A 23,962-nucleotide genomic window follows, 5' to 3' on the forward strand; every position below is an offset into this window, starting at 1 on the left:
AGGGAGAATCTGGGACACGCGATATTCTGGGGATAATAATTTGGTAGGCTTAGTGATTTAGGTTTTAATGAATAGGATTTGGTTTCTAAATAGGAGGGGGTTGAAAAAACACTCGGAGAATGTACTCATACTGGTCTGAATGACCTCATGAAAGCAGAAAACCTAGACATATGTGCCATGGGATATGGTAACGGGGGTGGGGGAAACCCAGATGGCACTGTACGTGCACAATGGATTCTGCAGCAGGAGCAAAGGGACTAAAGAGGGGAGTAAAGAGGGGTAGAGGAACCCCCTTCAGTCACTCTGATGCTTTCCCATTTTCTGGCCAGCCTTGCTCCTAATGCAGTATCCATCACCAGACCATAAACAACCAAACGACAGCCGTCTCCTTGCTCCCATGCACTGCTTCTTCAGCTGAGACAGACGAATGTCAAAACTGTTTGTTTCCTCTAAACCCATATGAGCAAGCATGAGGATGTTGGGCACTGGGAATTTTATTACAGGCGTGCAAGATGATTCATCCCAATGAATATTGAGCACCACAGCTGCCATCCGTGTGCCTTTGTGGTGTGACATGGAAATGTCAGTTCTGTGGCTGCTGTATCTGTGCAGGATTGATACAGCCTGGATCTGACAGGAGGCCTATGGCCACAGGAGCTTGGCTGTGTATGGAGGGTGCTGTAGCCTAACCAGGGAACGCAATTAGTGCAGTTAGTTCCTCATAAAGCAAAAGAAGCCATTTAAACCTGCTTCCTTTTCTAACTATTCAGGGTGCGGAGTTAAATTCCAGCTGATGCTGACTGTGTGCAGTAGTTGTTATGCCACTGAAGCCTGTGGGGCTTTTGACCTGCTGGTGGTTTTACATGAGTGGGACTGAGTGGGTCCCAGCAAAGTCACCAAGAGATATTCTTCAGCTTCAGAGGTCGTGCCAGGCATGCAGTAAGGCTACCAAACAGCCATTGCTAAGTGGCTCTTTGCAGAGCAGTGGAAAAAATGAGATTCCCTATGGAATTTGAACTGCCTCCTAATGAAAGGAGCCCTGTTACTGAAAAACCAGAAATTGCTAATTAAAAAACCCAACTCCACAGAATATTTGCATTTACAGAAATGATGCTACAAATTTTGCATGCTGTCTCTATGTTTCAGGGTTTGATGTTTATACCGCAGCAGACAGGTGACTTCACCAGTGCTCCCCCCAGGCTAAGGGAGAAAGGCAGCTGCCTGCTCTGCTGCTCTGAGCAAGTGCTTTTTGTAGCTACTGCAGGAGAAATTTCCAACTGTGGGTTCAAGCGTGGTAGGATAAAATACTCTTGCTGCCAAGGGTTTGGTTGAGATACTGCTGCAGTGCAAATGAAGAAATCTTTTCTTCCTGTAAGTCTTTGCAGCTGTTTTTTTTAATTTTATTTTATTTTTAATCTGAATTTGTTACCAATTTCCAGTAAGTAGCTTCAAAAAAGCAGGGAGCAGACATTTGGGAGGCAGAGGAGAGGAGGTATGCAGTACGAGCAAAGAATTCTGTTGTTTTTCATTTTGTATCCTATTCAATTATTATGGCATTCCTTGTGATCTCACAAGCAGGATTGTTCCTCTGTAAGCAGAAGGAGATTATATCATCCTGAGTGTGCGCTGTCATTTTGGAGCAATACTTCCAACATATTTTGAGTTTTGTTATGCTCATAAGATGTGGAATTTGTCCTTCCTAAAAGAAAGGGTAAGCCATAAAAGACAGAATAATGTCTCTTATGGAAGATTTACTAGCTGATACCTGCTTGCTGGTTTGTGTGTCAGATGCAGAGAGGGGAGAATTACCAAGCCGCAGAGTATCCTTTACAGAGCCTTTGATACTAAGTTTACATCCAAAACCCGAAAGACTGTGTTACTATTGGGTGTTCATATCCTGATAAAGGAGACAAACAAATTCTTGTTTCAAATCTCTAGATCCAACATTAAGATTCAAGGCCAAGATTTTTTCTCTTCTTGACGTATGCAAATGTAGCTGTGCCAAACTCCTCATTGCACGAGCATCAAAACCACATGAGAGAGGGACCAAGTACAAGACTTTCCAAGCCCCTCACAGGCTAGAAATTCATGGGTTTTCTACTCCCGCTCCCCTTGAAATTCATCTCTAATCTAGTCTAGAGTAGATGGGATTTTCATCACCATAACCTTCGCTTCCTCCACGTGCCCAAACGCTACTGAATTGGATTTAATTTGGCCAAAAATGATGGTTGCTTTCTCAGTTAGCCACTATGGAGGGGGGCTCTGGGACATTTTAAATATACATCTGTCAGTGTCACCCTGACAGCTTTGACAAGACCATAGTGGTGCCAGTGTAGGTTCAAAAGTGGTTTGATGTTTTACCAGTGGCCTCTTTTGGGGGGCTCAGAAACCCTGTGCCAATGAGTGTGCAATGAGTGTGTGAGGTGAGGTGAGGTGTGCTACTATATGTGGGATCTTGTTGCTGAGCTTCATGTGTCCTCTGAAAAGATAAGGAGAAGCATGACTGCTTTTCTTCATCATAGACCTGGAACAAGTCTGTTTTAAAACGCTTGGTCCAGATTTTTGGATGTAAGCAGAACCTAAGTGAAATAAAGCTCACAGAGTTTTATTTTTTTTAAGAAAGTAGTGGAGCAAACCTTTGTGTTTTCCCTAACTTTACAGAAAGCAATAAGCTTTTTCTTTGACAGAATTATAGTATTTTTAGAAAAAACAGGTAAAGTGGTTTTCTGTGACTCCTCCTTCCTTTACTTGTGGAGCAGAGCTTTTTGCCATGGACAAAGAGAGGGAGATCTGAGAGTGGGTGGGGGTAAGGAACAGAGTCCTTCCTTATGTGTTTTTAACTCAAAGCCTAGGAGGAGTTTTAGCTATTCAACCTTTCTTAACACGTCTGTGAGCATTTCCCTGTTGATTGTCCCTCCTAATCCCTCTCTTGGTCTATAAGGTTATGTTCTTTCAGTTCTGAAACTATAGCATATTTTTCTGGGCTCTTGTTTTTAAAGTTAAATGACTGAAAGTACTGAACTAAAGCTTGCTGGTGACACTGACTTTTTACCACCTAAAATTGGCAGTGATCACCAGACCAGAAATGGAAATTGGCAGGTACCACTGGATGTACAGGAGTTCAAGGCCACACCGGTACCATCATGTGCCAGCATTGAGAGGCAATATTAGTCCTTTGGGGATTCAAGGTAAATAAAGGGCTGGGTAAAAGGGAAATGAAGAGTTCAGAAATGGTAGTAGCATAAACTTAATGCTTTGCACTAGTCCTAACAATTTAAGATAAACATTCTTCTATTTTTCTTATTTTGTTTGTTAAGGCTGTAAGGACTCTACTTCTTTTGTATGAATACTTGACTAAATATAAATTTCATTGTTAATGCTTGAAAGCCAATAATGTATGGTGAGGGACAGCTTCCTTTTAATTGTGCTGCCCGATTGCTTCAAAACTGTTTACAGGTGAGATGTCATAGTAGGGGGTTTATACTGATGAATCTATCAGACTCATCAGCCACCAAGGCAGAAATTACACTAAAGCACATCTGACTTAGTAGTCTCCTACAATATGCTTCCTAGACAATATTCCATGGTTTTGTTTGCATTTTCCCCTTGCTGGAAGCACTAAGTGCCTATGTCAGTTTAAAGAAGGATTTCAGCTGAGGCTTTAAAAAAAGGTTTGGTGATTCCACTTGCCTGTCCTTTTGATATCTGGCTTGAGACCTCAAAAGGATCCTATTTTGTTTTCCTGAAGCTTGATTTTAAGAGTCTGGGGGGAAATTTAGTTTTGAAGCATCTCAGAAAGGCACCTAAAATCAAGCCTGTGATTGATTGCATTGGAAAATTCCAGTCTGACTGAGTGTTAGCACGGTGAGGGATATGTATGCTCAGAGATAGCATTTGCAGCTAGCTCTATCCAGCAATCCTCTTCCCTTTATGGAGCTGATTGACTGAAGCTTGCTTGACAGCTTGTTTGCTGGAGATGCCTGCCCCCGCATCAGAGACTTTAATAGCAATTGCAGGGAAATATTCACCAAAGCTTGCTGCCTCATCCTTCCCCTTTCCATTATATTTTCACACTTTTATTCTTTAGGATTCAAATGTTTATGTATTTCAAATGACTTCTCCCCCCAAAAAATACCTAAGTTGCCGAGTATGATCTCCATCTTCAATATCAATATTCATTTGGACCATATTTTATGAAAAATTACCTGGGTGACAAGACTTGGGGCTGCCAGAAGATCTTCCCACACTTCAGATCAGTGCACATGGGATATTTTAAACATGGAAGAAATGTTTCAGGAAGGAACAATAGATTATGAATGCTGCCTTCTTGGGCTGTGGAAGACATGGAAGGAGCAGGCTGGATGCCTGGTTATTAGAGTCTTGTGCCCCTTCAGCTGTCCCCAGTGATGAGACATGTCCTTATGTGCTGGCACAGATGAGGCAGGACATGTAGATGCACAGCCTTCTGTTCCAGCAGCTGGGAGTCTGGCACCTAAAATGATGCTAGAAACCCTTGTTTAGGCAACTGAACCCTATTCAGTCTGCCTTGGGAATCTTTCTGAACTAACATGCAGGTAAATGTGGTGGCTGTCATGGAGGAGTTGAAGATGAATGGGTTCAAGTTGATGGAGTGAAAAAAACCAGACCAACAAAGCCCAGAAATGTGAGTTCAAGGGAAGGTGCTTTAAATGGCTGCACTTAAAGAAATTAAAAATCTTTTAGGCAGCAATGAAGCAGCTCTGAACAGGTCTTCAGTAAAACCAACCTTCCAGTGATGGATTAACTGCTGTGAAAATATTGGTTTTTGCTCCTTTTCCTTAAACTGGAGGGAAAATGTCATCTCAGTCTCAATACAAGTCCCTGCTATAGCATGCCTTCCTTCAGTACTGACCTGCAGCTCCCCGCTGCTGGGGAGCCTTGGCTGCTGTGCTGAGATAACCTCTCTCTTTCTTTGACAAGCCACATTATTTCTGGGATGCCTTTGCAGTATGGATATTTCTGCTTTCCTCCTCTGTCAGTGTCCAGATGGACACTCTTGAGAGCACCTCTGGCAGTTCTCATGGCATCCACCTCTTCTCCCAGGGTCTCCATGTACAATATGATCTCCCTTCCACAATTTCAGCTTGAGTCCAGCACTTGAGCAGCAAGAGAAGAGTCAGTGTGGGAGATTCACTGCAGTGCTGGATCCAAGATATCCCCAGAACACCTGCAAGCTTAATGAGCCTTTCAAAACGCCTAAAACAATTTTTCCCCAGGAAGCAGAGTAGCATCTTATTCTTTAGAAAGGGAAACTTTGCAATAGTTGTTTAACATGAGCTTAGCTGTAGGCACTCTTCCAGGCTGGGTGGGCGTTGTTTGCTTTATAGGAATCTTTTTATTTTTTTCCAAAATTTGCTTTCCCCAGCAGCTGGGAGGTGTTTCATCTGCTTTGTGAGAGCATAAGGGCATGTGAATGTGGAGTATCTCTCTGAAACAGCCTGCTCCCTTACCAAAGCAAGCTTAAATTTTGGAAATCGTGTGGTGAAGACTCAGCTGGGGAAGTATCTGCATGAAAGTTGTTGCAGGGCAAAGGACTTCTGCAGTTATGGTTCTGGTTTCTTACTGCTCCTCTTGTTCCATACCTGTGTAAACCCACAGTGGCGTAAACGTCTGGGAAGATCTTTGCATCTTCAGTTATCTATTAAATTGAAAATTTACCTTTTGAATTCTTAGATTTGTCAGGCTGGAATACATACACGCACAGTTTTAGTTCATAGCTCTAGGGAGAGAGAGGTTGTGTTTCTGTTTGCTTCTTTGTAGCTAGGGAGGAGTCAACTGGGGAAGCAGTCGGTAGCGGTGGCTGAAATCCAGTGTGGCAAAAGTCTTGCTCTCCTGCTGAGTGCTGAAGGCTGATGGAGAGTGAGGTGAGTTACAGCTGGCAGAAAGGTGAAGCTAAGAGTCTCAACTCCAGTCTTCCAGGTAAGATATTCACCTTTGATTAAAGTCAGCTTTAAAAATCCTGTCATCCAAGTTACAGGTTGAATCAAGGAAATCAAAACATCCTTACAGATTTTCTCAGAACTGCAGAAGTCGCCCATGGGACTGAAATGCTTACGTGCTCTTGTGCTTCCCCCACTGAGCTTGCTTAGACCTTCAGACATTTGAATATCTTTAGCAGTCTGCCCATCAGTTCATCTCTTTTGCCTCTCTACCTCTAGTTTGTCCAAAATTACCACACTTGGGCTGGCAACCTATTGAAGCAGCAGTTCTTACATGTTGATCCTACTGAGCGTTTCTCCAAAAAGACAAAAATAGGTGAAGCAAAGGGAAGGAGGCAAGGACAAGGGCAGAAAGGAAGAAAGGTGTTCAGGCATGTTGACATGAGCAGTGAACTGTTGATATGTCAGCTGAGAGTTACAGCCACAGTTTGGACCAGCAACTGGCCTTGCTGGTGCAATGTGTTTGAACTTTGAGCTCTGCGTGTCAATGAGCACTTCCACATGCTCAGACTGTGCTGAAGTCTCAAGGGTCATTTTGGATAATAAACCACTAGAACAAGTCTCCGGGAGGAATTATGCCAAAGCTTTTATCAATAATGCTTGATCTGTCCCTTATGTGAGAAGTCTCTTTAAATCACCAGCTTAACTTTTTGTTCTGCAGAAGTAGCTAGAGCTAAAAAATATTCCTTCTCAAGAATTCCCATGGAAACCTGTTTAAAGTAAGGCCTTTTCCAAAGTATAAATTAGGTATTTTTCTTCTGCTGTGGTTTCCACTGTTTCATAGGCCAAAAATAAAACAGAGAAGACATGAATTGAAATAAACAAAGTTCTGCCTGACCTTTGTCTAAGAACAGTCAAGGTGGACAAGAGCAATACTCTCGTCCCACTGTCCTATGGGGCAGTGACGTTCTTCCCCTCTAGGTCTGACTCTGTGCTCTCACACAGCAAACACCTGGGATGGACACTTGAAATATGTATGGATGTAGTGATTCCTATTTTGTAGATTTCACTGTCTGAGAAAGATAACTTCAAAACACCTGTGAGCTTATTAGCCTGCCAGAGGCTGGGGATGATATAGATGGAGAGTGTGTGTATTTCACTAAATTTGAAGAAGGTAAACTAGATAAGGCCTGTAAAAACACATTCAGATCACGTGTCCTTGCATGAAGTGGGTTTGGTTCTGTAGTGTGAATGCAAATTTTTTTATGTAAGAAGTGCCAGTTTGGAAAGAAGAGATTTGGAAAAAAAAAAAAGGTTATGATTACTGCTGTCTGTTTCTACAGTCTTCTCTGCATCATTTAACAGCATCCAGAAGAAACAAATCTTACCTGGGTAAAAACAACCTTTTCTCCAACTTGAATGTCACACTTTCTTTAGCGAAGGGAAAAAAATTTAGCTTTTGCTGTGCATGAACATATATAACCTCTGCAAGGTTGTTTGATTTGTTTGGGCTTCTTTGTTTGTTTGTGGGGTTTTTTGTTAACCATGGTAGCAAAAATGTGCTTCATTTTAAACCTGTGCTTATTGTATTTTTGGTGACATATTCAGAAGCCACTTATTTTCATTATGTGTGCAATACCACAGAGATACTTGGTGCTCTGTGGATCTGAAAAAGGGTTTGCTAATGGTGCTTCCAGGCTGTGAGATGCTTGTTCTTAGTGTGCACCAGTTCTCCTGCTTTCTCTGTGTTGGTTTCCAGCACAGGAGGTGTGAACAAGGACTTTTAGTTCTCTGCTACACAAAACTATGGAAGCATCTGACTGCTAACAGAGAATAAATACCTTCTCAGAAGTGAGGAACTGGCTGTATGACAGTTCTGAAACCAAGTATCTTGTATCCGTATCAAGAATATCTGGAGAAGATGCAATTAATGCTGATAACCTCCAGAAAGGAGCTACTTTTTCTTCAAGTAGCTCTTAAATAGTAGAGATTGGGATGAAATTTACTGGATGGATCAGACTACCCTAGATCTCACTGCTTTTCACCTGAATGAAGCACCTTGTGCTAGCCACTGTGAAGGATAGCAGATGGGGTCTTGCTGCATGTCAGGTCAGATCCTTTGTGACAGCCCTGAGGGCTGTGTTCTCCAAAGGTTGTGTCTCCTCCATCACAGGTACTGTGCTGGCTAGGATGAAGTATTTATTCATGAACAACCACGGAAGAGGGGGATACAATTGCAGTGAGGAGTGTATCAATCTGGCTAGACTAAAGTGCACTTGCGTTAAGTTTTCTGGCTCTCATGAGTTAATTTTCAGTATAAATCAATTTCATGACTTCTAATTTGGGTAGTACAAAAAGGCAAAATTAGGAAATATTGAACTCGAAAGGAGGTTTTCTGTGGGAGAGTTTTAAGAAGTTTGAGGGAGGAGAAGAAAGGATTTTTTCTGTTTGAGCTCATCATTTATTTAGTCTGTTTAATGTTAATCCAAAAGTGTGGTGAGTGAGCATTTATTTTAAGTAGTAACAGTGTGTTTAGCTTTGTGTCATGTTTTATAAATCAGCAAAATTTAAGATGAATAGGAATGGGTAAAGACAGAGCTTCAGCAAAGACTTCCTGATCATTTAACACAGAGCCTTTTTATTTTAGTGCCCTTATTAAACCATGGAGAGAAATTTGACACATGCTTTAAACTTACCCTTGTAAGATTAAGTGTTTTATCTTATTGTATTGTTGCCACTGACTCCTAGCTGCAGGTGTGCATGACAGATGTGGGAAGTAAAGTTATCTTACTGCCAGGTACTGGCCTAGTCTCATACAGAGAAAAAAGAGGTAAATTCTGATTTTGCTTCTGAGGTATTATTTTATTCTCACATCCCTCACAGCTTCTCCTGTAACTGTCAGTCATGCTGTAAGGTAGGAAAATGTACATCCTAGCATACATAAGCCATTTACTGTGGAAATTAAAAAAAAAAAAAAAAGACAAGTAGGTGGCAGACAATAAAATTGGTATTTGCTTTTATTGACATAAAGTTCATTTTCTGACAAAAATCCATGTGGTTTAGGACTCTGATGGTATTATTCACACTTGGTATTGGGTAATCTTCAGCACTGGGGAAGCAGGAAGTGAATGTCAAGTACTGAGTTCTCTTACATTTATTTGAGAATTAGGAGTAATGCTACCAACACTAGATTCCCATGGACGTGTAATAGTAAGCCTGATTTACATGTGATGGCTGCATTTAAGATGTTATCTAATGCTTTTTCTTTTCTTGGATTTCTTGCAATCTTCTTTTTGTTAAAACAATTTCTCCCCCTGTGCTCCCTGGACTGTGGTGCTGAAGCCAACCGATTGTGGTCCTGTGGTGGAACATGATGTGTTATTTCTACCATGTATTAACTGGGCAGGTGTCTAACATGCCACAATTTCTAAAAATGCATTACACAATTACAGGAAGTAAGTTATGAGGAAAAAATGGTGCCCATTGCTTTATCTTTCAGAATACCAGAACAGATTTATGGGAGGGGGGGCAACTAAACTTTTAAGGAAAAGAGAGTGGAAACTAACTCAGAAAACAACCACAGGACGCTGGAGGTTTAGGTACCTGAAATTGAGAGCTTTTCAAACCTCCTTTTAGGTTTTCTTTGTTCCTTGTTTTTTAATTCCATAGTGACCTTGACTATGGGCTCAATGATTAGTGCCTGAGATACATCACGGCATGAGTTCAACCTGATAGGGGTTTGGGACATTAAGGGAGAGGCTGATTTTCTGTCCAGGAGGTGTGGACACTCTTCCTTTACATCATGTTTTCCATGCTATGCTTTGAGGGACAGCTCTGTGAACATCTGTCTGTCTCAGCTTTTCAAGTCTGGGCTTCAAAGAACTGATGTGTTAACTTCTAGAGCAAGCCCTAGGAATACTCTAGAAGGCTACCTGATCCCATTGTCTTTTGTCATTTCCAAACAACAGATCTGACCTTAGTAGGATGAGTTACAGTCTGAGAATTGCCTCTTCTTCTTTTTTATTTTTATTTTAAGACCTCCTTCCATTAATTCACTATTACCTTGCTATTCTGAGTTTAAATCTTAAAGCTGTACTTAAAGTAACAAAGAAGGTTTAGCCAAACAGTCACCATTTGGCATGGGAATTTGAATGGCTAAGCCCCTGCATATATGCAATAGCGTGTACACTGCTGGGTAGATTGTATAATTGTTCTTCATACATTAAGCAACCAATTGCCGATTTATGTACATATGTAGGTTCATCCTTTACCAATTTCCTGTGACTGATAGCTTCCAGGAGATTAAAAGAATAGCCGGTTCCTGTTTCTTTCTCTTCTCTTTATTTTTGTCCTGTAGCAAGAATATTTGTGCGTGTGTGTGTGTGTTTAATAGCATTCATTCCCTAGAGAATAATCTCAGTCTTTGTTTTAGCTGGCCTCCTTCTGAGAGTGTGTTAAATCTGTAGCCAAGATCACAGGCAGCTCTGGGCAAATCATTGGGCTGTTATTAACCTGCCTCCATGGCAACTGCTGCACACCAGCCCGAGGACAAAAAATGTTTTTATTCTGCTGAGTTGCACAAAAGGTTCTAGTGATGCCTTGCACAAAATGGTCATTGAAAAGGGAGATGCAGTGATGTGTGTTTGTGCTCTACAGTTTCATATTTAAATCATTTTACACTGTTACATTGGGAGTGGATATACAGCTGAAAAGTTCAGCATTTTGGCCATATGGAGAGTAAAAACTAGCAGAAAATCGGAACAAAACTTATTTTAATACAACTTAACTTTTGTCAACTTGAGCTCACAGGCCTTCAACCTGCAGTTGTCACCAGTGTGTTAGCAAATTTTTTTGTAAACATGAACTAGGCAAACATCATCATGGGTTTCCAGTTGTATTGTATGAAGATAGTCACTGACTTGGGGTTAGAGAGAGAGATCATAAAGCAGGTTTCCTGAAAAGCTTTCATTTTTTTCAGAACTCCTCTGATTTGCTTCAATGCTTGTTAGGGAAGCTTGGTAAGTGTATCTTAGTTCTTGATGAGCTTCAAATTGTAGCTGGTTTTGAAAGTGGCTCTTGGCAGTACTGTTTAAGGCTTATGTTAAAACAAAAATTATAGCATCACTTATATTGCTTAGGCTAGGCATGGGTTTATTCTGCTCGTAGAGAGTGTTCACAGTGGGATCTGGGGGAAGGTCTGGCAGCCCCAGCACTGTGATGAGGTTGTGTCCTGAAGTTAGTTACCCTCTGGCAGGAGGCTGTGCAGCTCTGCTGTCAATTTGGGTGCAGAATGACTAGGTATGGATGGCTGCTGTCTCTTGGAAATGTGCTCATCTGGGATGCTTCATGCACTTGCAAGCTGGCTGCATGCTATTTCCAGGTGTACCGAAGTCCCTCTGCTTCCTGCTTTAGTCTTGGGGTGAAGGTGAGTAGTTCCTGGAGGTCCACATTTGGGCAGTTTTCTCTGTCTTGCTCAAAATAATGTGGTTGCTTTGGGCACCTCTTAGGGCATCCCTTGGCCATGACCTGCACTGATAAAATGACAGCCACCCAAATACTGTGATGCCTTTTCACCTGGACTTTAGAGGAAGACAAAGAGTATGGTCAGCAAGATGCTCTGTGCAGCTTGCCAGTGGCTGTGAGGTGAGAGGGGGTCTGCCACTGTTGGCTTGTGTTCGAGGGTCTGTGGATTAGTGGCAGATACTGTCATGTGTTTGGGTAAGGGATCCAACAAACTCCCCAGAGCGAATGTTCTGCCAGTGGCCTGGAAAGCCATCTGTGCAGTGTGGGGTATTGGGAGGACAAGTACCTAGTTAGGGAGTGTTAAATGTCAGTCCTGGGTCTACACCAGTTTTTAGTTTTGTCAAGCAGGCTGCTCCCATTATCTGAAACCAGCAGCTTTTCTTTTGGATCTTGTCAGTCCCTTGGTTTCACTTCCAGCTGTTTTTATTTCCTGTCTTTGATGGGATCCTTCTATATAGCACTCTTGGGATCAGCATGATTTAGGTGATCAATCTCCTCCACACTGAGCAATGATCTAGCATTTAGTCACCTTCTGCTTTAGGAGTGCAGCCCAAAAGGTACTTTGTTTAGTGCTGGGCTGTGGCCACATGTGTGTTGAGCATTGTCTGCTGGGTTGGAGCGTGGTTACTCTTGGATAATCCTTCATGGCTAATCCTGCACCAGGTGCTAGCATTTCTTGGATTAACTCTGGGAGGCTTGGGCCTGACCCAGGAGCAGATGCTGCGGAGGCGAGCCAGCCTCACGTGTATGACTGCTGTTGCGTGTGGCTTGTGAGCTGCACTCAGGCAGATTCCCCAAAGCTCTGCAAGGTCTGGGACCTGAATTCAGCTTTGGACCTCTGTGATAAAATGAGACCCAGAGATGATTTCCTCTGATAGCACACATTTGGATTTTGTTTACCCCTTCACTGCTGAGCTGCAGTGTTTGTTCATTCGGCAGTATTTTTGTCATGAAGATAGTTCTGACTGAATGGACTACAGCTGTGGTCTAGACTATAAAAGCTTCCCAGGCTTGTTTCTATACAATTAAATCTTGTCTGCAGTTAGTGAAGTGGCGTTTCATAAGTCATTTCGATAGTGATAACTGCTTAAACCTGACTATAGCACTTGCTAGTGACTCTCTAAAAGAAGAGTTTCTCACTTATGAAATGGGAAAGCTTTCAATTATTGGATGCGTATTATTCACGGAAGTGCTTCATGGAGGTGCCTGCTCTGCAACTCATTCGCTAATGGGAAAGGGATTGGGATAAAAATAAGCTTGCCTCGTGTGGTGGCTGGAGACTTACTGATCTTTGTAAAGAATTTTTTGGGTGGGAAGGTGTGATGTGATGTACTCGTTCACCAGCTGTTTCCTTGCCTTCAAATGCTTTGTCCCTTTAGCACATTACCATAGAAGCAGCGGGCTCTTCCTGCAACATGCAATGCTGGTCACTCCATTAAGTGTTGTCTTAATGGCTTGTGTTTTGTGCAGTTGTATGAAATGCACATTAATGGAGACAGCTTAATGCCATCACCCTGAAGTAATGAATTGGTATGGATTGCCATTACCATTATAGCGCAGTTAAAAGCTGTGCTTGTTTCCGATTTACATTCCCCAGCTTTGTAAGCAGATGGGTTTTCAGGCCACGCAGTTGGAAGGAACCTGGCAATTCAGCTGCAACCTCCTTATTACAGTGTTCATACAAACAGCAGTTCTGGGGGGTATTTTGTTAACTCATACTGCTTAAATGATGCATTTCAGTTGATTATGCTACTGCAAACTGTATTCAGGGATCACTGTAAATCCTATAAAGATGGAAATATATTGTAATATGGCTTCATACAGCTACCCTCAATAAAAATTTTTATTCTTTGGTCCCCATTCAATTTTTCTGTTGTTGAAGTATTTGTATCCCTACAACCTGATATTGATTTATACAAAAAGATAATTTGGGAGTCATGGGAGAGCGTAGGGTAGTTAAGTTTTGCAGACCTAAATATGTTCCTCTTCCAATGAAAGTGCAAACTCTCTTACTTTTCCAAAAGGCTTCATTGTCTTGAGTATTTGCTTCTCTGACTCCCAGAATGTTGCCAGCATAGCTGGTGCTCCTGCCGTTAGTAATGCTGAAATGTGGTGAGCTCTGTATGAGCAGCTGAATTGCAATGGGTCACTTTAGACAGTGATTTTTTTTCTTTTTCCATTTCATAGGCTGTCTCATCGATCTCCTCTTGATTCTGTTAAGAGAGGAGCACTCAGCCCACTTTCTGGGCTTTGAGTCCATACCAACAGATCTGTAGGTCACTGCTTTAGAGGGTGATGCTGTCTTGTACCACCTATAGATTTTTTGCTTAGCATGTCAATGCCTGGGCCTTTTAATCCCCGTGTCTTTTACCAAGTGGAGGACAAATATTCTTTTCCTCATAATTTGCTTTTTGCTCATGACGTTTCTTTTGCTTTCTCTCTTCTGCTTAGGTTGCTTTGAATGTTGCATTAAGTGCCTAGGAGGAGTGCCATATGCTTCACTCGTGGCAACCATTCTCTGCTTCTCGGGGGTAGCGTTGTTTTGTGGCTGTGGCCACGTGGCGCTCACGGGAACCGTGTCTATCCTCGAGCAGCACTTCTCCACGACTGCCAGTGACCATGCTTTGCTGAGTGAAGTGTAAGTATGCCTCCCATTTCCATTATTCATCAGAACACCCTCATGCTAAATGAGTAGTGATGGATTCAGACTTCTGCCTCCATTCCTGAGTATTCGGTTGCTTGTTTTCCTAGCAGCTCCTGGTAGTTTATTGGTGTTCACATACAAAGAACCGAAGTGTGTGTCCTGCTAAACCAGTTTATATGGGCATCGGTACTATTTAATATCTTCATCAATATCATAAACAGTGGAACTGAGTGCACCCTCAGCAGATTTGCAGATGACACCAAGCTGAGTGGTGCAGTTTGTTCACCTGAAACAAAGGATGCCATCCAGAGGGACCTTGAGAGCCTTGAGAAGTGGGACTGTGTGGACCTCACGATATTCACCAAGGCCAAGTGCAAGGTCCTGCACATGGGTCAGAGCAATGTCCAGTACCACTACATGCCGACAGATGAAGGGATTGAGAACAGCCTGACAAGAAGGACTTGGGGGTGCTGGTGGATGAAACCCTGGACATGAGCTGGCAACGTGCACTCGCAGCCCAGAAAGCCAATTGTATTCTGGGCTGCATCAAAAACAGTGTGACCAACAGGGTGAGGGATGTGATTCTGCTCCTCCACTCCACCCTGGTGAGACCCCACCTGGAATACTGTGTCCAGCTCAGGGGTCCTCAGCACAGGAAAGACATGGACCTGTTGGAGTGAGTCCAGAAGAGGCCACAAAGATGATCAGGGGGCTGGAGCACCTCTCCTATGAAGACAGGCTGAGAGAGTTGGGGCTGCTCAGCCTGGAAAAGAGAAGGCTCTGGGGAGACCTTGTACCAGCCTTCTAATACCTAAAAGGACCAACAAGAAAGCTGGAGAGGGACTTTTTACCAGAGGCTGTTGTGACAAAACAAGGGGTAATGATTTTAATCTGAGAGTAGATTTAGTGTTCGTTGATGACATAAAGTTGGAAGGAATGACAGGAATAGCCGGGAAGCATGGTTCTGTCCATCCTCTCTCAGAAGAAGCTGGACTGGTATATGAGAAAAAACTGGAAAGGTCTGCAAACACAGCCTTTGGACATAATCACTGGTGAAATATTTGGGTCTTTTATGCTCCCAAGGCTTCCCCATGAGGCCAGAGGAAGGTCTGGAGTGCAGCATCAGGGCCTGTGCTCAGCACTCAGCCATGCATGTCTGTGAGAGGGGGCTCCTGTGGTGAGCACTGTGGGTGTGGCACATGTTGGGGTGCACGGGCATCGAGCAAGGCAGCTTTACTTTGCTTACCTGCCCCAAAGACTCAGCTTTTAGGATATCTGAAGATTTTAGTGTCAGGGTCCAACACAGTACACTTAATTCTCCTTATTTTCTTTTTAATTTCTGTTGTCACTGACTCCCTTTATATGCTTGCAAGCATAGACCTCCCAGTTTGCTGCGTGCCCTCCTATCACTGGTGTCAGTCCCACAGCACCTTTTTAGGTCTTCCCCCTCCACAAGACCCTCTGTGCTCAGACAGGCTCTGAGACTGCTCCCAGCTGGGGTCCCCCATCCCAGCACTGCCCACACTCAGTCCTTGGCTGTGGCTGGGCGGTGTGTCCCCAGCTCCAGTGCATGAGCCACGAGGGCCCTGCAGTTATCCACAACTTTTAGTGAGAAACTGTAAGCAGCTGTTCTTCAGTAACTGAATAATAAAACACCCTGTGCTTGTATCAGTCTTCATTTGAGCAAAACAGAAGAAGTTGCAAAAGCAGCAGTAACAGGCAGCAAGTTTTACATTTTGGGGAACAATGTTTCTTGTCAAGTCAGCATCAGCAGCGGGGGAAATGCATATTTCCTACCAAAGCAGCTCAGGGCTCGGGTTCTGTGGAGCCAAGGAGGCACGGCAGGCAGAAGAGATGTTAGAAAGGGGCAAATAATTGAAGCCTACAGAGACATAAAATAAATGAAAAATACGTTAGTAGGACACCCTTTGGAAAAGACTTTTTTAACCACTTTTCCTACTACTAATTTCTGGTAACATGCATTGAGTCTCTCCTAGACCCTTAATGATGCTGAAATTAATTCTTCTGTACTCTATTAAATCCTGAATTAATTTTTTCATGCTTTACAGCACAGGTGCAACAGCTTTATCCTGTTACTTTTAATCAGTTTGGAAAACAAATATATCATTTCCCACATAAAATTTTAAATGAGTAATATCCTATTTTTATACAAGGATAACATTTAACTATATAAATGGTGGTAATTAATTTTCTTTAAGCTAAAACATGCATATGCTCTTTGGAGATCTGTGCTAGCGGCTGCTTAATGGAGAGTGGCAAGAATTGGAAAAAAAAATCTGAGGAAAACATATTTATCCTTAGAAAACTGGTAGTGTGGATGCATAAAATTAACCTCTTTGTTCTGTGAATAGCTTCATCCAAAATTACCCTCCCAACAATCAAATTCCTTTTAAGAAGTTCTGGGGAAGTTGTACTAATAACAAAGTATCACTTTTGGAGACCAGAAGTGTTGTATGGAAGATCTGGCACTCTAGTCCTTCAAAACAATTGACTTCAGATACTAAATCTGATTGATAATATTTAGAAGTTATTCTTTCCATTTACCTATTCTGTCATTGCAGATGGTAGATTTTTAAGGAATCAAGAACTTTCTCAAATAATATCTGAGGGAGGTGCTTATACTACGTGCCCTGAGATCTTTTTTCTCTGGGTGGTTCCAGAGTACATAAAATGGAAGCATTTCCTACATAATTCTTTAATTTTTAAAAAAAATTATTTACATTATGGGGAGCTCAACACTGTTGTGACTCAAGGCACTAAAACTACCTGCTCACTTGGAAGTACCCTTCTAGGCTGTAGAGCAACCATTCCTCCTCAGGAGAAGTCACTGCTCACTGCATACTCACTGAGTTTTGTATCAGACAAATATTGCTGAATTTAGAAATTTTTGCAAACGTATATTAACTGGATTTTACAAGTGAAAATAGTGAATTTCAGGGACTGCTTCCTTTCCCTAATCCTGAAGAATCACCATGGAGCCTGGTAGTTCAGCCAGGAGTTCAGCTCCAGGTTTTGCCCATTTCAAAGCCCTGCATTGTCCCTGTCAGACATTCCCAAGTTAGGTGTCAGGATCAGTAACAGGAAAAAGAAAACCTCCATAGTGGAGGTGTGAAACTGCAGTTTTAACCTGGTGAGTAATATTAGTCAGTATAAGGACTGCAGCACAAGCAGGGGATGCTCAGGTGGATGCAAGACTAATGCACATCAGTATTGCTTACCTGGAAAGTGGGGCAGTCATACCAGTGCTCTCCTGCAGCCTGCTTGCTTAAAATGCTAAGGAGCCTTGAACTTTGTTTCAAGAAAAAGAGTTCTCTCTAATTTATTAGGACTTGGGAGGACTGACTTTGTTTTTATAGGACTGAAATCTAATTATATCTTTTTTTTTCTCTTCCATTGTAGAATACAGCTAATGCAGTATGTAATTTATGGCATTGCGTCATTTTTCTTCTTATATGGAATAATCCTTTTGGCAGAAGGTTTTTATACAACAAGTGCTGTGAAGGAGCTGCATGGAGAGTTCAAAACAACAGCCTGTGGCCGCTGCATCAGTGGAATGGTGAGTAGCATCAGAACTGAGAACAGCAGTCTTTACTGGCTAAAACCTGTTGGGCTTGGTTTGACTCCTGTGGTTTTGAACAAAAATGTATTGCTGCCTTCTTTGTTTAATTCGTTTTGGGTGGTCAGGGTCAATCCCTGGTCTTGGTCCCACTTTGAACTTCAGGAGTGCTTGGTCAAATTGAAATTCTGCAGGTGGACTGTTGGGGTGCTCCTGTGGCCTCCCCGGTCATAAAGGTGAACCCACGAGTCTGAACTAAACTGAGGGAGACCGTTAATTTTAAAACACTCAATGTGAGCCAAAATTAATTTTGTGCTTTTAAATATGTAACATTAGTGATGCTTAAAGGCAGAATGTTAAATGGCTGTGGTTTGCAGAGCTATTTAAATATCAAACTGTAATGCCTCTGACTTCCATAGTTAATTTTGCTTGAGTGTCTGGATCGTTCAAACGAACAGTAATGAATGAATGAAGCTTCACAACATCTTTGCACTTGAGTCAAGTATTGATTTGCAGATGGCAAAAGGCATACAGAAAGAATAGTGAGTCTTTTTCACAAAGCTGAAACATTTAAAGCCTTAAAGTTACAAGCCTTATTCCCTTCAGTATACTTCTGTATTAGAACAAAATTGTAAGCAAAGTTTAGCTAAAAATAAAACCTCAAATTCTCACCCACATTGTCCCCTAGGGCACACTCTGCAAGAACAGCCATAACTATGTTTCTGAGACAGGATTTCAAAGCTATTACTGAAAATCTGAATTCAAAGCTCATAGTTTTGGAGGAAGCTAAGCAGTATGACAGATCGCCCACGGGAAAGTGTGGGTGAAAAGAGAAGAGGCTTTTGATGTGATCGTTGCATTTTAATATACAGTCTATATCCTGTACTTAAAAAATATATACTTTCAGCTGGTTAAATACAAAAGAGATGCATGTTTATTTTCACGAGAGTTAGCAATTTTCCACTGTGCTGTTGGGTACTTACTGAATTTTCCAACAGCTAATAAAAATAAGGCACCTGATAATTTTCCAGTTAAGCAGCTATTTACTCACTCTTTTTCTAGCAAGTGTGGTCTTCACCAAGGAGCAAAATTAGATCTAAAGCAGTGCTTTTCAAAGACCCAAAATAAAGTAGAAACATACACATGTGTGCATCTCATCAGTGCAGACAGTTGCTTATGCAACTGAGTAGTTGCAGGCACATGATTGTCAGCTGGTTATACAAATACCAGCATGGCACGTGGAAATATGAAAGAAAATTGTTTTCATGTTTGCCCATATTTGTCCAGACAGTGAAGGAGAGAATTTACCAACTCAGTAATGGCTTGGAGCTCTTGTAAGACATATTAATGTTTGGCAGTGACTGGAAAAGTGCCTGTATACTGCTGTGTAAAACTCTAGGCTTAGAACAAGGTTTGCAAGGAGATATAATATTTAACAGACTAGTCAATGCAGCTGGGTACAGGCAACAAGGTTTTGGACATGCAGTGATGTTTTCTTTTGCCTCTTTCATTAAGAACTCCTCTACTTCTTCCTTTGTTACATTACCGAGTGAGGTCCTGAAAGGCAGTCCCATCTTGCATAAGGTTATTACAGAAGACAGACTTCCAGCTTCCCTAAATTATTTGTGTTGGCTCTGGTAACACAGAATAGCCATTTCCCACAGTTATCACTTTAAATGTGAGAATGAGTGTATTTTTTTCTGGCTATTTCTTAGGAGTTAAAGGCTTTGTGCACTTCCTCTTGTGCACACTTCCACATACCCGTATGCAAACTCATGTTTTATGTATAGTGTGTCTGTAGGAATCCTTTAACCTGGTCCACTTGGTCCTTCCCAAAATCCAAAGAGAGTAAATTCGCACATAAAGCATAAAGGTCTGGTATGTGGCACTATCTAATAGGAGAAGAGGTATTTTAGTTGAGTTGTATATAAATTAAAGTCTAGCTGGGGTTTTATGGGCCATGGTTTTGCAAGCACTTCCACCTCCTTACACACCACCTTCGTTGAGTGAAACCTAACCAGTTGCTCAGCTTTTGCTCTAACACTTGGGGGATTATTCAGTGCATCTGGCAAAAAAACCTATGAGGATGCAAACTTCCACCACTGCAACATTAGTTCAGTCTTGTGGTTCTGGGTCAGACTGACACAACCTCCCCCCTGAGAGCCTTTCCCATCCTTGCTGTAGCACACAAGTTTTAAGTAAGATAGGAGGGCACCAGTGATTTACTGGAAGTAAAGCCTTTCCAATCCACCTACAGTTAAGAGAGAACAGCTACAGCCAATGGTGAAGGGAGAACACAGAAGACGTAACAGCATTCCCCCGCTTTCCAAGTAGGATCCAAATCCTGGTCTCTCCAGGAGGAGGGAGATAGCAACTGGTGCCAGAGCTACTGTTTCACCATAAAACTCAGAAGAGGAGGGAAAAGGGAAGGGGCCCATTGGGAGGGGGAAGCTGGAGACTTCCAAAGCAATCACTTCCCCACCTCATAATCATACAAAAGAAAATGCACAGAATATTTTTTTTAAAAGAACAAACCCAAACCAGCAAATTTCACTGGACAAACCCATGATTCTCTAAGGGAAGTAACTAATTTGCTTCTGGGCAATGTGTATGATATCAATTGAATCCTTCTAATCTGCTGTTAATGGTCATGGTATGTTTGCAAACAGGTATTTTTAAATGTTATATTCCAAATTGATTTCAATAAATCAGAGAGTATGGGAGAGCTCTGTGAACATCAATTTACTGTGTTGTTTTGATTTGCAAGTTGCATAGAAATTCTAGTGTGTTATAGTTAATTAAAAAAAACCCTTAAATTGATTTTTGTTAGAATTTTATTGGTTTTAGCCTACAAACAGCATCCCTGCTTAGCAGAGAATCTTGAGAAATCAGTGGGCTGCTCTTTCATCTGTTTTCTCAAGCAAGCTGATTAAAAAGGAAATGTCTGAATTACTTTCTTAGTAGCACTTAAACTACCAAAGTAACTGTAAACAACGAGAATACTGATTTTTTGTGCTTGGAAATCAAATGTTTTCTTACCTGCATTCTGCAAGTGTGCTTAAAGATTATTTTGAAGCATTTTTAAAGAAAATTCAAATAGTCTTTTCAAAGAATAAATGCAAAGTGTTTGTATTTTCTCTGCCCAGTTTGTTTTCCTCACCTATGTGCTTGGAGTGGCCTGGCTCGGGGTCTTTGGCTTCTCTGCTGTGCCTGTCTTTATGTTCTATAACATATGGTCAACTTGTGAAGTCATCAAGTCTCTTCAGACAAATGTGACGGTTCCAGGGGACCAGATCTGCGTGGATATCAGGCAATACGGTACTCATTTTAATCCTGATTAAATGCTTCATCTTTCTTCTCGGTCTGCCTTCAGTAGTTTTGTCTCAGCCTTATCAGATGAATCAAATGCAAAAGCATCTTCTATCTCTGAATGCGGTATTACTTTTCTAATTAATTCACATTACTCTGCTCTCTCTCCAGATGCAATCAATTTAACTGAACTGGCAAGTCATTTATCTAAAATGATTTTGTAGCAGTTTCCAATACTATAGTATTAGGTTTGAAAATAGATCAGCCTCAAAATAAACTGCTTGGAAACAGTGCTGAGAAATAGATAACCAGATTGTGGTTTTTGAACCCACATACATATATTCTTTCCTTTCAGAAAGTTGTTTTACATTTAAAGATGAAGTTAACACCTGAACGTTGCTCTAACGATTACTTTCAGTAAAAACCCCAAAAACCTGCAATTAAAAGTCTGCCTTAACTAATGATAAATTAATACTGCTTTCTGATGACACGCAGAAATCTGAGGGAACTGGGACAATAGCTTAAAATAGGGTCAGGCTTTTCAAGTTGTTCATTCCTGAAGGTGAATTTTTCCTGAAGTTAATCTTTTCAGCTTCCCTTGTGCAGAAGTTCTTTTATCACCATTACTTTTGGCTTGATTTTAGCTAGCATTTACTATGAATGTTTCTTTCTTTGGACTAAGTCATTCAAAGCTGAGAAAACGGATTCAGAGTTGAAAAAGTAAGAAAGCTTGGTTTTGCTCTCCTGTCCAGGTAAGTCCAGTAGAAGAAAAGATATACTAATTTTAAAAGGAAGAAGTACTCAAATCGGTTAAATGTTTGCATCCTGTTTTAGTGGCTGACAGAAAGAGGCTGGGAAGACATTTCCTTCAGCAGCAAAGCCTAGGAATGAAGGGAGATGTGCTCCTCCACTTTCCTGCTCCTCCTGGTTGTGTGGTAGCTGTATTAGTGCAGTGTAGGGCTGTGTTGTTGCTCTGATCAGTAAAATCATCTGGGTTTCAATGCATGATGGGAGAGAGCAGCTCCTTAACAGGCAACTTATTACTGTTACTGAACTGTCCTCACATTTTTGAATGGAAATGGTAGCTAAAAGGCTTCAATTATATATTGCAGATACGGAAAAGCTGACTTTAAAGTAAATCCTGTAAAATCTTTTTGAAATTATTCGGTGACCTGCTGCCTACGGAGTTGCTAATTCCAACCAGCTGGGTTGAAATGTGAAGTTGTATGGGGAGACAAACTGGTTTTCTCCTAATTCAAATGGGTTTTGCTTAAGCTTCACATCTGTTACAGGCCTAAAAGTTCAGGTTATTTCAGATCTGCTAGATCCTGTTGACTTTTCAGACTTTCAGTTGTGTAAGAAAAGTAATTGGGCGTAAATGAGGTGCATCAAACTGAATTCTCTTGTAGCAGTGTTCACTTGATGCTTTTTACCTATTGGAACTAAACCAGAAAAAAATCCCGTAATTCTTCCCTCTAGCTCCAAATTCACACTCTTCCACAGTAGTTACTTGCTCAAGTAGAATTTAATCTAGTAAGTGCTATCCTGAAAAGTGCCAAGTACCTCTGAGATGCAGATTCTCTCCTTGGTGCTGAGTGGGGGAGTAGGCAGCATGCAACTGGACCCAAAGTGCAAAAACCCAACCGTTTGGCTGCCATATGGGAAAACCACATCTGAGAACATGCCTTGGCAGCAAGCCTTGGTGTGAGGAAAAAGCATAACTTGAGGGAGTTGTTTTAATTCCTCCTGCCAACTCAAAGCTGTACTGGTCAATGCGCAGATGCCCAGAATGGGAACACAACTGGCAAGTGGGTGGAAGAGATGAGAGAGGAACAGAAAGTGTGTGTTGATTGCTAAAATTAGTGGTTTCTTTTGCTGTGGTATTTCAGGTATTATCCCTTGGAATGCTGTACCTGGCAAAGCCTGTGGCCCGATTTTAGAGAACATCTGCAACACGAACGAGGTACAGAAATGTAACCTGTGTACAGCTTTTGCCTACAAGTTACTTGGGCATCATGTAATAAATAACTTGATGAAAGTTTTTGGAGAGAACTCATATATTAGTATAAAGAATTGCTTTAAACACAACACTGAAATAATTGTTATGTCATCCATAAAAATGAAAATTATTTCAGAACATTTTTATTTTCTAAAGCTTTGCTGCCTTGCTACAAAGATGGGTTTATTGTCATTATTCTCCAGAACACTTGAAATGCGTTTTATACTATCCCATTGAATTACCTCAGTGTTTTTAATATGTTTTTTCTTCAGTTCTACATGTCTTATCACCTGTTCATTGTGGCTTGTGCTGGAGCTGGTGCCACTGTCATAGCACTGGTGGGTAGTATTTTTTGGTTTTATTATGTAAAATGTTCAGTTCAGGCTTAAGATGCTTTAAGATTGAATTTTGTGCATACTAAGAATAGTGATACTAGACATTAAGGAGGGTGAGCTGTAATCTATTTGCTGCTATGGTTCAGTCATTATAAGTCAGCAGGTCCCCAACTTTTGCTTTAAGAAGTCATCTTAACCCGCCTCCCACATACTTAGAAAAAAATTATTTGCATGTCCTTTGAAAATCCTACTTCTATCCACTATTTCTTCTTTTATGTCCATTATTTATTTTCATTTTTGTAGTTTATTTGATCAGCCACTTGTAACCTCTTGGTTTTTTTTGTCTGGACCCAGGCAGATTGACTAGTCCAAGCCTGCAATGCCAGTTACAGGTAGCAGTTGGGAAAAGGGATGTTAACAAGATGACTTGCTTCCTACGTCTAACGCTTCTTTTAGCGGCCAGCTTCTAACCTTGTGCCAGCCAAACCCAGGTGTAACACTCACAATTTGTTGACAGAATAGCCTAGGGTCTGTTTTGGGTTATCCTCCCCAGATAAATGGCAGGTTATTTATCTTGCATCTTCACCCTGGAAGAAGCTCAGAACAACGTCTGTTGTAAAAGTATCAACAGTTGCCCAAGTGGGCTTGAGCCGTCAC

At 41.5% G+C, this 23,962-nt stretch overlaps 1 protein-coding gene across 5 annotated transcripts in view; it reads left to right on the plus strand.

Moving 5' to 3' along the window:
* Window positions 1-23,962, plus strand: part of GPM6B (glycoprotein M6B) — a 108,570-nt gene that overhangs the window by 80,393 nt on the left and 4,215 nt on the right. For 2 of the 5 annotated variants that reach the window (XM_008926827.4, XM_008926828.4), the window contains exons 2-7: window positions 3,069-3,188; window positions 13,893-14,079; window positions 17,506-17,662; window positions 20,809-20,980; window positions 22,861-22,934; window positions 23,243-23,308. In XM_008926827.4, the coding sequence (XP_008925075.1) occupies window positions 3,069-3,188; window positions 13,893-14,079; window positions 17,506-17,662; window positions 20,809-20,980; window positions 22,861-22,934; window positions 23,243-23,308 (776 nt within the window). Of the gene's footprint in view, window positions 1-3,068; window positions 3,189-3,524; window positions 3,672-5,799; window positions 5,959-13,892; window positions 14,080-17,505; window positions 17,663-20,808; window positions 20,981-22,860; window positions 22,935-23,242; window positions 23,309-23,962 lie in introns of those variants that run through there. The other 3 variants (XM_029964797.1, XM_018084021.3, XM_018084020.2) reach the window with 2 other exon arrangements.

This window comes from Manacus vitellinus, unplaced genomic scaffold (assembly GCF_001715985.3).
Source record: "Manacus vitellinus isolate BGI_N305 unplaced genomic scaffold, ASM171598v3 scaffold_7_pilon, whole genome shotgun sequence".
In the NCBI taxonomy this organism is placed as follows: Eukaryota; Metazoa; Chordata; class Aves; order Passeriformes; family Pipridae; genus Manacus; species Manacus vitellinus.